General features: G+C 37.6%; 1 protein-coding gene across 2 annotated transcripts; it reads left to right on the top strand.

Moving 5' to 3' along the window:
• The first annotated feature begins 32 nt into the window (after nt 1–32).
• Nucleotides 33–13,999, top strand: LOC309438735 (ADP-ribosyl cyclase/cyclic ADP-ribose hydrolase 2-like). 2 transcript variants are annotated; one of them, XM_082050527.1, is made up of 10 exons: nt 33–388; nt 4,151–4,280; nt 5,372–5,507; nt 5,990–6,072; nt 6,688–6,764; nt 7,200–7,292; nt 8,931–9,017; nt 9,522–9,581; nt 11,713–11,778; nt 12,696–12,823. In XM_082050527.1, coding segments are annotated over exons 1-10 (903 nt in total). In that variant the 5' UTR covers nt 33–218; the 3' UTR covers nt 12,697–12,823. The 2 variants fall into 2 exon arrangements, with proteins under 2 accessions (XP_081906653.1, XP_081906652.1); XM_082050526.1 differs by lacking the exon at nt 11,713–11,778 and having other exon boundaries at nt 12,696–13,999.
• The last annotated feature ends 1,988 nt before the right edge of the window (nt 14,000–15,987 follow it).

The raw sequence follows: 15,987 nt of genomic DNA, 5'->3' as shown, positions 1-15,987 counted from the left end.
GTGATGTGTCCCTGTGCTGCAATCACTCCAGGAAACAGTTAGATTACAGTCCGCAGCAAGCTTCACATTTCCGTCTGACTTTGTCATTTTTGTACAGAGCTATAGCCAATACCTAAAATAATCAGTGTTAAGCCTCTAGGTTTCCATTTAAATTGTATCATTTAACTCTCCTCTATTTTTTTTCCTTTTTTTAAAAGAACTTGGGCTGTCAAGAATTCATGATGAAAAGCCTTTTTTCGTCTGTCGTACTTGTCTCTGTTCTGTTTATGAACAGCTTCTCAGAAGTGCAGGGGGGAAAATGGAAAGGTGAAGGTACAACACAAAACCTGGAAAGTATTGTCATTGGAAGATGCTATGACTATATTAGAATTGTGAATCCTGCTGTTGGGTAAGTTGTTGCTCTTTTATGGATTAGTCTTTTATATTCTGTACAAAAATGGTTATTAATCAGAAGCCTGATGTTTTGCTCCTAGCCATGAAAGATGCTATTGAGGCCAACATGCTTATCATTGTCTGGAAACAAAAAATGAACTCTGATGGATATCATATTAATAAAAGTAGTGTAATTAAGATTTTTAATCCTTCAACTTCTCATTTCACACTTCTCCCCCACTAGTGCCACATTGTTCTGTATAAGGAGAACAGTGCACAGAAGTGGTGGGGATGGTATTTCTGAAGTACCAAATCTGACAGTGCTTCAGGGAAGACCGACTTTGCTTTGCATGCCTTGCGTGTCAGGTCATGTAAGAGGGAAAGCACCACACATTATAGCTGTCCTGTGGGACTGAAGGAGACTATTTAGCTCATCCACCCAAAAAATTGAGTAGTAATCAACTACTGAAGTATGATTACCCATGAGCTTTCATAGTCTGTGTTAATTATGCAGGACTGGAGGTAAGTCACACACTTTGCTGAAATGACCACTTTTTCTGTCTTCCTGAAGTTGTTTGGTTATTGATAAAAAGGAAAAAAACTAAGAAGGACAGTCTCCTGGAGTCCAGTTCTTTATTCTGCTACTAACATTTTTCCGGATAGTTTGAAGAGGTATTTGCAGAGGGGGCCTGGCTGGGTTCCTGCAGCACTGAACTGTACTTTTACACACGGTTAGGTTACATTGCATAATACCAGCAAATATCACCTCCTTCCCCCAACCTCCCATTTTCAGTTCCTGTTGCAAACCAGGAGGATACAGAACTGAAAACAGGTTCGTGGCTTTTAACGAAGTCAAAACAAGCTGTTTCTTCCTAATAACATTCTTAACTTATCAGAAACATTTTGGTTCCAGTTCCCCGTGAAAGAAAAAAATCGTCCTAATGCCAATAACACAGTACTAAAATTTCAGCTGAACAATTCAAGTTTGGTAAATTTTTTAAATGCGTCACAGTGGAAGGTGCCAGTAAACTTTAACTATAGATTTCTACACACCTACAGTATAATATATAATATAAACTATGAAAACTTAAGTCAGTTAACAGTTGTGTAGGTATATGGAATCTGGTCTTGGCAGTAGGCATAGGTAGAGTTTCTGTTGGAGTTAACAGATGTCACTTCATTTATATATGAAGCCGGACATGACTAATAATACAGAATACACTAAAATGAGCAACATAAAGTATTGTTATTGTGGAAATGTTAACTTCTCGTTAAATGATTTGGGCTTTTAGAAATGTAAATACAATATTATTGAAAGTATTTCCATATGTCTCAGGTTTATGACAGTTTTGTGATCTAGTTAATTCCTGTGACATTTTCAGAACATAATTTTAAAATTGAGAAGTCTGAACACATTCATCAAAGTATTCTTATTCAGAATAGCCTGAAGCCAGGCTGGACATTAGAATTGCCTTCCTGAATTAAGGCCCAAAATGGCATTATAAGAAGAAGAGCTGCACAATTAATTTCATGTTATGTGTTTTTTTCTCTTTCCTTTAGGTCTATAAGCAAATGGTGTAATCTAAACAAAAAGGAAATTTCATATTGCACAGGTGCAAAACAGATATTCCAATCATCTAGAACCCTTTCTGTTCATTGTCTGTTTCTTAATTGCCCCCAGGCTAGCTTTTACAGAGCCACAGCCACGAGGGTAGGATTTGCTTCTGAATTTATCTGCAAATAGAATATATGTTTTTTAAATACCGCACTAACAGAAAAGAAGCTAGCAAAACATGTCTTTATCCTGCAACATAACTAAAACACAAAGATGATTACAGAAACATAAGAAAAAATTTACATTAAAACAGTACATGCCAAATGGCAGTTAAAAGAGGCATATTACAAAATGTTATGGTCAGGTAGAAGTGAGGGGCTTGAATGAAAATCCTATTTGAAATTTTCTAATAGGCGTATGCTATATAACACAAATGTTCCTGTTGTGCATTTCCCCCATATTTTCTTATTCATAGTGTATAATTGAAGTCTTGAAAACATATTTTTAATTGACTAGTGTTAAATAAATATAATATGACTTATTAATGTCTATTAAGATTGGAAGGAATTGTCTTGAGCTACAATCCTTCCCCACCCTGCAGTTTCAAAAAATATTTTTGCCAGCAAAGAAATTTTGAGTAACAGAGCAGAATAATCCTTTTGATTTACAAGCTGTTCAAAGCTGGATGAGAAGACATGAAGGAAAAAAATGCAGTAAGGAAATTAACAAGAAAATTACTGCTGGATTCAACTGTCAAGAAAGATATTAAGAATTCGGGTGATTGTAATTTACAAGTACTAGCATGAATGAGTGCTTACAGTAGACAGCTTTTGAGCGGAATGAGACATAAGTATATAAAAGCTAAAGTTTAACAGCTTGAAATCAGAAATAGGGTGCAAATCCTTTTATCAAGTAAAGCTATTTAAACATTGGAACTACTGATCAAGGGTTGTATTGCATCACTGAAGATTTTCAGATCAAGATCTCATATTTGCTTACAATATCTTGTTGTTTCTGGTTAGTTGTTGGAAGCATGACCAGCGATTACTGTAAGGGAGTCTGTGGTCCATTCCCCGCCTGGGAGCTGCATAGCTCATCACAAGGTGCCCTGTGACATTCAGCATCATAAAGCAGCTCATTAAAGAATATCACAATGAGAAATGCCAGCAGACTCCCTGCTGTCTATGGATAATATTAAATGAGCAAAACACTCTAATGGCAAAGTTTGGCTTACATGTTGGGACTACTGTTGTTCAAACTAGCTTTGCGATTAGAGCTATTTGCATTAGGAGTGCTGTATGCACATAAAACTGCATTATTCTGTTCTGCAGAGTGTTCCTGGCATACACATTGTCACAGCGTATGTGGGGAAGGTACTGTGGGAAAGTGGGGAAAGTAGCAATTCCCTTTTTAATTCCTCCAGGCAGGCTCAGAGATGTAACAGATGAGATCCTGCAAATCCAGAGAGATAAGACACTTCCATCCCTAGGTGGCCTGGCCTGGCCTTCCACAGGAGATTATTGTCCCCAAGGCAGAGCTGGCAGAAGGGAACTGTGGAAATGCACAGCCTAGGATCTTATTTCAGGTCCCCCTACACAAGAAGTTTAAATGTTGAATGCTAACAATGTTCTTGTGGCTACTGCACAGTGACACTATACTGCACGGTGACTTCACACAGCCAGTGTACTCCTTCCATCAAGGGAAAGCTGCACAGTCCTAGGACCTGTATACAAAGAAGGCAACTTTTTGTTAAAACTGTTATTCTGCCATTGAAACTTTGCAGTAACTCCTCCTGTACTTGAATCTGATATTTGAAGAGTAATTTTACATTCCAGTAGCTTTGCAGATTTAGCTACACTTTAATTGAAATGACTTTTTGAATCTAGAAAACTTCAAAGAAAGCTGTTTTCCATAGTATTTCTGCAATGCTGGACAGCAAGCTCGCTTTTTAAGTTTTTTGTCAAATTCCTACGTAATTCCACGGTGTAAATCCTTATATATTTTCATGGCTACTTTTTCCTAATCTGCTGCTATTAGGAGTCAGGAAAAACAAGACCTGTATGCTCTTCCTGGATGGCAAGTTTTCTACCACCCTGATTTCAGTTTTCTATCTTAATCTTCTGGGGGTTTTAATTTGGGAATTTGAAGAACTTGTGAACAAATTACTTTCTCGCTCTTCTTTGAAAAAACAATTCTGCCGTCTGTTTTTTTCAATGATTACAGTGAGAAGAATTGTTCAGCGATATGGGAAGCATTTAAAAATGCATTTATTAACAAGGATCCTTGCAACATTCTACCTGACGACTATGAATTATTTATCAACCTGTCATTTCACACAATTCCACCCAACAAGGTAATGATTGTTAATGTTAACAGTCCTGTGACATCCAGCAGATTTTCCGTGACACAGTTCAACATTGACCAAGAGTTATTCTGTGGCTAACTCGTGATTCATTATTTTTGGCTTGTCTGTAGTTTACAAACCACACTCAAGCTCAACGGCATTTTTCAGTGTGTTTGGCTGCATTTATTTTACTCAGTAACTTCTCAGCATCTTCTCTGTTTTCATAGTACAAAGACCCCCTATTTTTCCTGCTCTGCTGTGAGCTCTGTTGTAGTTCCTGAACTTCCACTTCTACTTTTCCTCAAGTTAGGTGCTCTGCCTGCAAAGACTGTACCTGCTGTCGCCTTTTGCTTCCACTCCTCACAGCCAAGTCTCAGGGCAATGACACATTAAACATTGACATGTTAAACAAGCGTAAGCAGAAATGAGATAGGATGCTGTTATATGCTAGAAAACAGTAAGGGTCTGATGTGCTGGCAATTGCAGAGAACTGTGAAAGTGCAAAAATTGTGGCACTTCATGCCATTGTATCCTGTGAGAATGTGTGCTTTGGTCTTGTCTGAAAGGTTGTGCTTTAAAGCAGTTTTCCTTCTAGCACAATTATTCCTTATCTCTAAATTATACAAGCTAAACCAACAAATACTTCTGTCAACATAGCTTAATTGATGAAAGAGTTTTGCAGACACGGAAATAACAGCTAGATGTTTGATTTTTTCACACCATAAGCCAACGTATCAGTGTGAGAGAATTCTGGTAAGATATATCTGGCTTATAAATATGTCTTCCCTTTTTTCTCCCTTCTCCTCAATCTGTCTGCTGAGGAAGGCAAAGCTAGACCTAACTATTTAATATAGCTCTACATTCATTACCATCATAGTATGAATGCCTCTTAAGCCTCTAGTGATCATGGTTCACACCACTGTAAAAAAACCCCTTTGTTCCTCTAAAGAGATAGCTAGCATTTCTGGTTATTGGCTTGATTTTGAAAGAAATACCAAAACATGATTTAAACTGTCTTCAGCAGCCCACAATCTCATTATGTCCACACCCAAGTGATGGTTCACTTCTTCTCTATTTTTTTTTTTCTTTTCTTTATGTAGTCTCTCTTCTGGGAAAATAATCAGCTGCTCGTCAATAGCTTTGCTGGCAGAGGCCGTCGCTACATGTCTCTGGCTGATACTCTGTTCGGCTTTGTCGCAGATTACCTAAACTGGTGCGGGCAGGCAAACAGCGCTGGTAAGACAATGAGTGCTGTATTGAACATGTGTTTGTAAAAGCGTAATGGACACTGACTGCTGTGTTCTGGAGGAACTAATTTTGCTCATGAAAAATCAGAGATAGCTTCACTGTCTCATTCTCTCCAGCTTTGGGTGAATATTTAACATTGCAGTCAGGGGAGCACACAGGGAGATCTAAATAGTGCCACACAAGAGATAAACTTCCTTCTCAGTCCTCTGGACGTGTAGCTCTCTGCATCCCCGGTGTAGAGTTAGAGCCATTTCAGCCAAATTATTGGATCCACCGAATGTCACTGTTCGTGTAAACTGTGAAGGATGTAAAATGATAGAAAAAAAATAACAACTGTCAGCTTTTGGTGTTATGTCAGGCCATCTTGTATGTTCAGTGAATAATGTGCAAATATATTTCATTGCTTTCTAAGGTCACTTTTTACAGTTGTTATCATCTCTCTAACAGCATGATCACATGCTTTCCTACAGGACTGGACTATGAATCCTGCCCTACCATGGAGGAATGTGAAAATAATGCGGTGGACTCATTCTGGAGGAAGGCCTCAGCCACTGTAAATAGCGCATTAGAGTTGACTTTGTACATTAGCGAGTGTGTCCTGGGTGGTTCAGGAAAACATCACTGGAACAAAAGAGATTTAAGTCTGTAACTGTGCTAGATTATTTCCTTTGGTGCAAATATTCTTATTTAGACTGGGTACAGTGTTTTAGCAAGGAGAACTTAACTTTCACCTTAGCTAGATAATGTGATAAAATTCTGTGGTAGCTTTGTTAATATATATTAAGCACGTAAGAGCACAATAAGCAAACTGGTTGTCTGCTGAATACAGATCCTAAGTGACATTTGACAGCCTTGGTGAAAGCCCTTTATTAGCAGATCAAACCCAATACAGAGTGCCAAAATGCTTTCTTCCTGTCCTGACGAAACTATTTATAGGTTTGAGAAAACAGATTGAGAAGATGCACTGAATTGACACACCGGTTATTTAGTTCTCCTTGTCCTCTCTATTGCAGTGACCTGTGAAGATGCTAGTTTGATATTATTTTCACAATTCCGATATTCTTCTTGGTAAAATTCTTTCCTTCATTGTTGTGGCTTGCAATACAATACTAGGTCATATGACAAATCTGTAAGAGGAGTTCTGACAAAAAATTGTTATGTGTTGCAGTATGCACAGCACAGTTCTGGAGTGATACATGTCTTGTTGAATGGCTCTGTAGTCGGAGGAGCTTATCCAGAACCAGGGTAAGAAAACTGACTTACTTACGTGTACAAGCAAAATAGTATTATGTCTAAAAGCAATAACTACAAGAATGAGTTTTTTTTTTTTTCTTTTCTAAGAAAACAAATGCCCTTTGTTTTGATTCTGAGTTTTTTTAAAAGTTCACTTCATTCTGGTTCACCTCTAACTTGTAATTTTTTTTCAGCTGAGCCCCTCTAAGATTAAGAATAAGAAAACAAAACTTCTGATTAAATGCCTTTGGCCTTTGAGGACATTCAGAATGTGAATCACATTTTTTCTGTTCTGTGTTGAGTCTGATTGTAATCAGAAGATATAAATGTAAAATCGAGCAAGCCCATATCCTGCAACAGGATCAGAGCCTTGATTAATGCAAAGGGAAGAAAGATTGTTTCTTTTTCGTGTCCTTTATAGTTCTAAGAAATTGTTTCTTGAATCAGTTTTTTTGCAGATTATGAAATACCTAATCTCCAGAAAGACAAAGTTTCACAAATTGTCATCTGGGTTGTGGATGATATTGAAGGCCCAGATATGTAAGTTATGTCCTAAAAAAAAAATAATTTATACTTTTTGGTCCTGCCTTTGACATTTCACCTTAGCTTTTTGCTTGATTATATTTGCATAGTAATTAAACTGAAAATATTTTAGATGCTTTGACTAACATGAAAGGAACACCCTGTCATTCCCAAAGAGTATAGAAAGACCAGAATTAGACAAAATATAAATAAATTCTAATACTAGATACGGATCTCACTCTTAGAGACTTAAGTGTGTGGATCTCAGACCCTGAGTGAAGATATAGCACATACAGTGTTACTAAGCAAAGAATCAATCTGAATTTCAGATTAAATGCTGATGCGAAGTATTTATTTCACCTTGCCATATGCATTCTTTTCATTTTCATCTATCTTAACTGTTTGAAAATCAGTAGAAGCAAAAAAATACCACCAGGGGGCGCATCTTCTCTCAATACTTAACATCAATCTAATAATAAAAAGTAGGCTTCTAAAAGATCTGATTTTGCTGTTAATTTAATTTAAAACACACAAACAAATACACAAAACAACCAAAAAGAATAGCCTGTTGATAAATAGCCAAAGTGACAGTTTTCAACAGAAACATAATGGCAAATGGATTCTGAGGTTAAAAAAATGAAATCATTAGGCCAGAAATTAGTTCTGGTCTGGGCCTGATGAAAGGAAGAATTAAATAGTCTATTAATTATAGTTTTAGTGGGGGTCCCTACAAATGTACACAAGTGAAGCAGGAGTAGAGGAACAGAGGAATTCAGTTTTACTTCAACCATCTGCAGGGTCCCTGTGGTCTAATATAACATGATGGCACTTCATTGGTCTTAAATCTGCCCTGGCTGAAGACAGCCAGAGAAGCGGACTCAGATGTCACCACTCAGATGTCAGCATATCCACTGAATGTTAATTTGTCTTTCAGTTTGTGCGCATCTAGATGCATGGGGATATTTATGTATTTTTATTAATTTCTTTTTACAATTATTTTGTTGTTCCCATATGATTTATTTAGAGTCATGAGTATTTACTGACCAATGAGTAAGTAGCACTGGCCTTAATACATGACATTGGTGGGAGTTTGAGAGGTCTCAGTAGGTTGTGTACTAAGCTAAGCTTTCTTTTGATAATTGGACCACAAATTTAAAAAGCAGTGCTAGATACAGAAACTCTGTTTAGGATTGTTTTGGTTTTTTTCTCTCTCCTTGTGTTTTTCTATTGATTTGTATTCCAGAGAGGGGAGAAGCTTCTAACAAGAAGAATAATTCTTATTTGTTATAACCAACTTATTCTGTCAAGACAGCTAGCATTAACTTCAGCACCACCTAAAAGGCTGCCAAAGAATATTACAAATTAAACACTTCTGAATTATTTTACAAGATTATGTAGCTCTTTTTCTGTTTGTCTAGTGAAATATTAAAGGTGGAGATATTGGTTAATAGAATCTGCAAATGCTACAAGTATAAATTGTTAAATGACTGTAAGCAAAGAAAGCATAAGAAATAGCAATATACACCAGTTTTCTGTAGGTATTAAGGAATATAGAAGAGGGAAAATAATGGGGATTTACTTTACTAAGTCCATCAAGTTTGATGAAAGAAAATTAGATAATAAGTCTTGCATTAATATTAAAATCATTTCTCACAGAGAGTCCTGTGGAACTCATACTGTAAAAATATTAGAAAACAGACTGAAAACCCTTGGTTATGATGTCACCTGCACTGACAATTACAAGTAAGTGAGGATCCTTCATGAATATGGTGTATTCACAAAAGCAGCTCATCTATTTTAAATGGTTTCTTACCTTCCAATACTTGCATGCCATTAATGTAGTGTCTTCGGTAAGAGACGGATTTGTTGGAGAGCTGATGTCACCTTTTTCAGACTTTGCGTTTTGCAGCCATGAATTGGGCAAAACAGTATACTCTGTTGTATAATTGTATAATTAAGTGGAACATTGTACTTGCCGAATGTCAGACACAGAAGATGGCCTCATGTATTCCACTTCACTGTACAATCTTTATTTGGATTGAAAATCTAAACAACTGTTAAAAACAATACTGAGTGTCTGCATAATTACTAGTTACAGTAGTATTCACAGTTCTAGTTATTCACAATAGGTTGTAAGATAAAATTGAAGGGAAGCTTTGGACATGATATTACTGGTTTGTTTCATTTTTTCATTTTTTTCCTCAGTTTTCTGCCTGAAAAATGCTAAATAACATGATATCTTCACAGGTCTGTAATGTTCTTACTCTGCCTCGATTATCCTGATGATTCGAAGTGTACCCTGTCATCGTAAGTAAAAGAAGCTCAATCCATCCTCAGTGTCATTACAACCAAATAAATAATGCAGAAGTCAACAGTTTAACAGATTCCACCTCTATCACTTACTATAAGTCACCCATATGCAATATATGGTATTCTTGGATTTATTACTAACCGTGTATTGAGTAAGCAGTTTCTGCCTACAAATTGTGTACAATTGTCTGTGAGCATCTGTTCTTCAAAATTAGGTATTATTCAGTTCTCATCAATCACACTGTGTATCATTGATGGTACGAATCAAGTTTGTAAATAGCAGTGTTCTGATGCAAAATCTATTACAAATTTGAAAATGTTTTCATTAATATTCTTCCTTGAATAATGAAATTGTAGGTCGTATGACAACAGATCTGAAGAACATTTATCCAGCTACTGGAACTTTCGGTTCCAAATTTCGAGGAAGTTGGGTTTTTTTTAATCTTCCATTTTGTGTGCAAACCGAATGTGTATTGTAATACATTTACCTTAGGCTAGTAGATTATCTGCAGAGAATGCAGATTATATCCAAGCTACAATTTTCTTAGTTAGCAAGCATCACTCCCAAACAAGGTTTTAATAGTTTCCCTTCCTATCCATATTTTTATTTATTATGTAAAGAGGATTAAATTAATTTATTATGTATTTCAGTGAATTTACAGTAAAGATGACTGTTTTCAATTGTGGCTAAGTTTCTCAATCTATATGCTGTTGCATATATAGGTGCATATAAGGTACTTGAACATCTGAATATGAAGGCTTCCTCAGTTTGGAAAGTTGCAGGATACATAGATGCAAAAAAGTCATTCTCTAGTTAAATTATTTTTATGCATAATCCATACATTTGGCCGCATCCTATTTTCTGCTGTCCTGTCTGTTCTAATTCGAGCATGTGCAAATCTTTTGTATGTCATACTGGAATGATAACTTCTGCAGTACAAAACCTGACTGGCTGTCCCTGGTTATGGCAGCAAAGCGCTGCGACTCCTGCTTGCCTGCCTCTGGTTGTGGGGCAGTTGTGCTTCATCCAGTACAGAAAATGAGATGTACATCACTTTCTGTAGCATTTGTTCAGTTTTAATACACTTTTAAAGATAAAGTGGCTATTCTCTCTTCCTGCTGGTCACTGAAAGTTTTTACTCATCTTCTCATGCGACAACATTTATTCTTATATCCAAATTATATCCCAGCACCAACCTATAAATGTGTGATAAAAACAGTGGCATTTTAGATATCACTGATAGCTCCAGACTCCCTCTAGGCAGTAGATCATAGAACAGGTTTCTAGGCCTGTTGAGGCATTTGTTTGTTACTAGATAGTACTGGCATGATAGATTAAAATAGGGTTTCCTTGTTCTGCCAGTGAATGGTGAGGCTTTTGTTCCTGCATCAAAGGAAAAGATAGTTGTCCTGTGCAAAATGAGTCAAATGTCCCGTGCAGCTGTAAGTATGGTGACAGTATTAACAAATGGGAGAAAAAAGCACTTTACAGGACTTTAAAAAATACAGTATTATGAACTCTTAACAGAAGCCTTTTCTCCCAGGTTTTTAAACCGTTTCCCATGGAGTTTTGTGATGTAGGTATATTCTTCAGCTGAGGAAATCTCGATGTGAAAGTATTTGGAAATCACTAATGTATTTTTCTTTCACATAAGAGATGAGCATACCTGTTATCCAGTACTACCACATAGTGCTTGCAGCATGTAAGCAGGGGAGCAGCCACTCCTCCCTCTACATCTATATCAATACTTAAACTAAATAATCACTACTGAATTTTCAGCACCTGTCTCATACTCTCCTGGGATAACTACTAAGCAACTCAGCTGTTATCATCCTCTTTAGGAAAAGATTCCTTGCTTCTCTTCCCTCCTGTATGCATGGCAATGTAAGAGGCTTGATTCACTTCATACCTGTGCCATCCCTAATCAAGACCGGGCTTCCTAATCTGAATGCCAACTATCATTGCCTGTCCCTGAAATTTAAGTAGCTAAAATGCTTCAAGTCAATGAATACTTCCCCTTCCCCAAATCACTTCTCTGCAATAAATAACATTTCCATTGAAATTAGCTGCCTTTTCAGAAAGAGCCTTTACCAGATGTATAAAAATTATTTGATGATTATCTTCTAGATCTGTTTTCTCTGTGGATGGATCCCTGCTCTCTGATGGTCCATTTACTGACATGGGAACATTTTGGTCAGTAGTGGTATCACAATTATGAATGTGTATCTGTTAGGAGAAGGTTTCCTTTGCAGAGTGTGTGCTCAGTGTACACTCAAGTGTTCATCCTTCCATCATAAATAGTAAAGAGCCTCTCTCACAGGGGCTGTGTTCTGTTACCAGACTGACAGCTGCCTTTTCAGCCTCTGGAGAATAATGTCCCAAGCCCAAAGAGAGCAGAATTGGGCAAGTGACTTTTTTTTGTCCCTGCAGCTCCTGTTCCATTGGCATACCAGAGGAGAGGGATGTGTCAGGGTAGCAGAAGGATGGTGTAGAAGGTGCTATAATGTACTTAGGGCTTCTTGGGTAGTGATAGTGGCCCCTAATTCTTCTCCAGACTTGAACTATGCTCCTGCTGAGTCAAAATTTGGACTTTGGCTAGTTGACACACCTTGATGTTTGAAGAAAACTTGTAAGTAAAAAAATACCCACTAGATGGCATAGATGGCTTACAAACATAAGCAGAATGGAAACCAGGTGCAACCTATTAGTAGTGGTGCTTATAACTTGCATTATTGCAGTGTCAGGGAGACTTTGAAATGGATCTGGAAACTGTTGTATCAAGTGTTGTGAAAATATAGACCTCTGGGACCACGGCTGTCTGGAAGAGCTCTATACAATCTCAAGCATAAGGCCAGAGACAGTAAATAGATGTAGAGAAACAAGGAGGCTTAAGTATTAAGGTAGAAACAAGTATTCCCAGGGTTTTGCACAGATATCCTGTTTATAAAACCATGACAGCCAAAGGGAATCTGGTGGCAAGCTCTTATAAAGAAACTTCTAGTGCAGCACTTGGACTGCAAGCTTCATCCTTGGCAACAAACCCCTGATATTTAAAAGAATCCTAACTCAGCTCTGTGCTGTGAACATCCTGTTTGTTTTCTTTTCTTCAGATCTGCACCAGCAACACAAAGAGGACCTATATCTTCAGACAGAGGAGGCAGCTGGAACAAGCTCATGTTTGTTTCTTTTGTAGGCTTTTTGTTCAGATTTGCTTTACTGTATTAAGTTAATCAGCTGAATCCGTATCCTCTGTTTGCCTTAGTTGGCTATAAATTTGGCTTCAACTAATTTTTATCTGTAATTTCACCCTACTTCTGGGACTGGCAAATCTGCATATTAATACCCTGCATACTTCTATCTAGATACCAACTACTTTTAGTATCAATAATTATTCTACTGCTGCTAAAAAGCCTCACCCTTCTTTTTCTTTTCTTGAATAGAAGAAATCTGTTGCTATTTCCTGTTGCCCTTATTCTCCAGAATGAAACTGAGAAAAATACTTTCTGGTCACATAGTTAGAAAGAAAAGTGAAACTATACCTGCCATACATCTCTCATACAGCTTACTTGTTTATAAAATCAATCCTAGCATTTGGCCTTGGAGACTAAGTGTTCAGATGGGAAAGAGGTTAGGTTGCTCACTTGGTACAAGATACAACATGTGGGACAGTGGAAAAATTAAACTCATTTTCGTAAGTGGTCCAGTACTTGGGCTAGACTTACCTGAAACTATCATACAGGGAAATTCTGCCTTGCATATGGTATTTTATCACCTACTATCAACTGCTTTGTCATCTGCACAGCTGTTCCTCAGCTGACTGTTTTCTGGCCACTGGATGGGCAGTAGTCAGGACTACCAGGTCTAGAAAGTTCCACAGGTTTTCCACCATGATGCAACAGTTGATCACCATGATGTGATTTATGGCATATCAACTTCAGATGAGAACCTGCCAAGTCAGACATCTGCCTGTTTGCAGTGAACTCAGCGTGCCTCAGAACACATTGAGGAGAGAGCAGATGCCATCCTGAAGGTCTCTTGAGTTACTTCTGCTCCTCTAAACCACCGAGACATCCAGCTACCAAAAGGACAAATAAATCTTTGGGAAAAAATGGTTGGTCTTCTACAAAAAAACTTAAGGTAGAATTTTGTTGCACATTATCTGTAAGCTTCTGTAGTATTTGTGTTTATATTAGCTGGTTGTCAGGAAACTGGCATAGGATGTTCCTTTTATCTCAGTGCATCTGATTTAGGACTCCATAGGAGATTTACATCTTTTCAGTTCCTCGTACAACTATATCATCTTGTATATTTGAAAGATAAAATATCTGAAATATGTTCTTGTTGCTTATTTTTCTGGCTTTCATTTCTGTAATAATCTTTAATTTGGGTTTAATGCAAGTCTGTTTATATTACACACCTAATTGTGTTTGCCTGTGTCACAGCCAGGTTTAGGCTCGAGCTTGAAGGATTTTTCTGTCTGCTTCAGACACTTGCAAAAGTACTGAAATAAGAAGTTACAGACCTTTGAAACTGGGGGCTGTATTATACCTCAGAATTGTTCCGTAGTTATGCTGAAACATTATTCTTTTGATTAGTTTCCTTCAGCATCCTCCTTGTCTTTATTGCTTGTTTGATGCTGCCCTTAACTGCAGCTGCCAGTATAAGGAGGGATATCTGTTTGTAACACAGACACGTCTCAGATAACTAAACCCAAGCAATTTTGATCAGTCTTCTGTTTGTCCACAGCAGATCACATCATGACACGTTTGGGACCGCAGGCTGCAGAGATGGTGCATGTGAGGCTCACAGACAGGTGTCCAGGCCATGGCCTGGCCTAGTGTTGTCCTGCCCACTGACATGTGTATTATAGCATGTGCGGGATTCAGAGAAGAGCTTAATACCGTTAACAAGCCTCTTGGGCAACTTCCATCCATAAGCCAGGCATCCCAGCTGGCCAAATTTTGCTTTCCAGCCCATGAAAGCTTTCCAGCCTCTGGATGCAATCCACTCCAGGGGCCCAGTCAGTGCTGGCCATTACGTGTGATACCAAACACACTGTAGGAAGTGCTAAATAATGCTGTTTTGAAAAAAAAAAAATACAAAGTAAGATAGATACAATTCAAATAATTTGAGGTTATTTACTGCATAATCTCAAATCAAGAACAACATGCTCAGAAACCTCCTGCAGTGTTTTCTTATTTCTAATGTTCTTCCCTCTTTTCCCATTACTTCAACTCTGTAGCAAAGACAGCAATTTTTTTTCCAATATCTTTTGAATGAAGTGTCTCAATCTTGCTGGAAACACTTGGGAAGATCTGTAAGGATTTTTAGCTAACCAACTAATACAGCTGGGAAAAAGAAAAATAAAATAAAGGTAAAAAGATACGTAGGCTCTTTGAGATGTTAAAAGCAGCAAATTTCAAGCTGAGTGTGGATCGGTTGTTCTCAGTTTAATATAATAGTGTTAATGTGTGCAAAAGGACAGTGTGACTGGCAGCTCGGAAGCAGAGGAGCAGAAGACGTGTCAGCAAAGTCAGGAACAACATCATTTGTTACTCCTGGAGTGAGAGGCATGAACAAAAAGTTGTGAGCAAGAGAATCCCTTACATCTCTCTTTTTTTATTATTTCTACATCTACAAAGTGCGTGCATAGTGCTATTTACACATATGTTTTACACTTACGTGGTGAGAATCAGCTAGGTATGCCTATGCTCTGTCTTAAACGCTCAGTAAATGCTCTAATTACCAATTTCTCACGTAACAGCTGCACCAAATTTGGTGAAATCATAATGTCCAAAAGGCATCTGCCCTTTTCCATAAACTCGTGCAAGCCTGGCAATGTTCAGCAGGGTGCTTCAAATGTAGATTCAAAGTGTTTCAGTCATTCATACTTATACTAGCAGTACTGCAAAAACAGCTGTCTCTGGACTTGAATTCAAGGGGGAAATATTCCATATGAAAACATTATGTATATCACATAATTTTGAATTCAGCTGATGCCACAATCCTTTGTAAATCTGTTAATATCGAATTACTTATGGCAAATGAAAGCACCATGTACAGGAGCATTACAAGGTGCTCTGCAAATGCAGACAGACCTTTAGAAGCTACTGATACTGAAGTAGTATTTTCTGTCTTTGCCTGTTTATGGACCAATTAATAACTCAGTTATGCTCTTCATTCCTATATAGAAATAAATATAATCTCCCCTTCTGCTAACCTACCTTTTTTTTTCTGCTGCATGTGTTTCAGTCATTGTATCTGACAAAAGCCAAACTCTAATTCAGAGTAATTCCTTTTTTCAACATGTGTGTGCATGCACACATATACATCTGCTCACACCTGCTCTGTCTACTTTTATATGCAAACTCTAGAGTGCTCTGGAGTAAGAAGTTATGAGAA

Source organism: Streptopelia decaocto, assembly GCF_964273445.1.
Source record: "Streptopelia decaocto genome assembly, chromosome: 4".
NCBI lineage: Eukaryota > Metazoa > Chordata > Aves > Columbiformes > Columbidae > Streptopelia > Streptopelia decaocto.
Note: the sequence above shows the minus strand (reverse complement) of the source record. Positions and strands in the feature narration are given on the sequence as shown.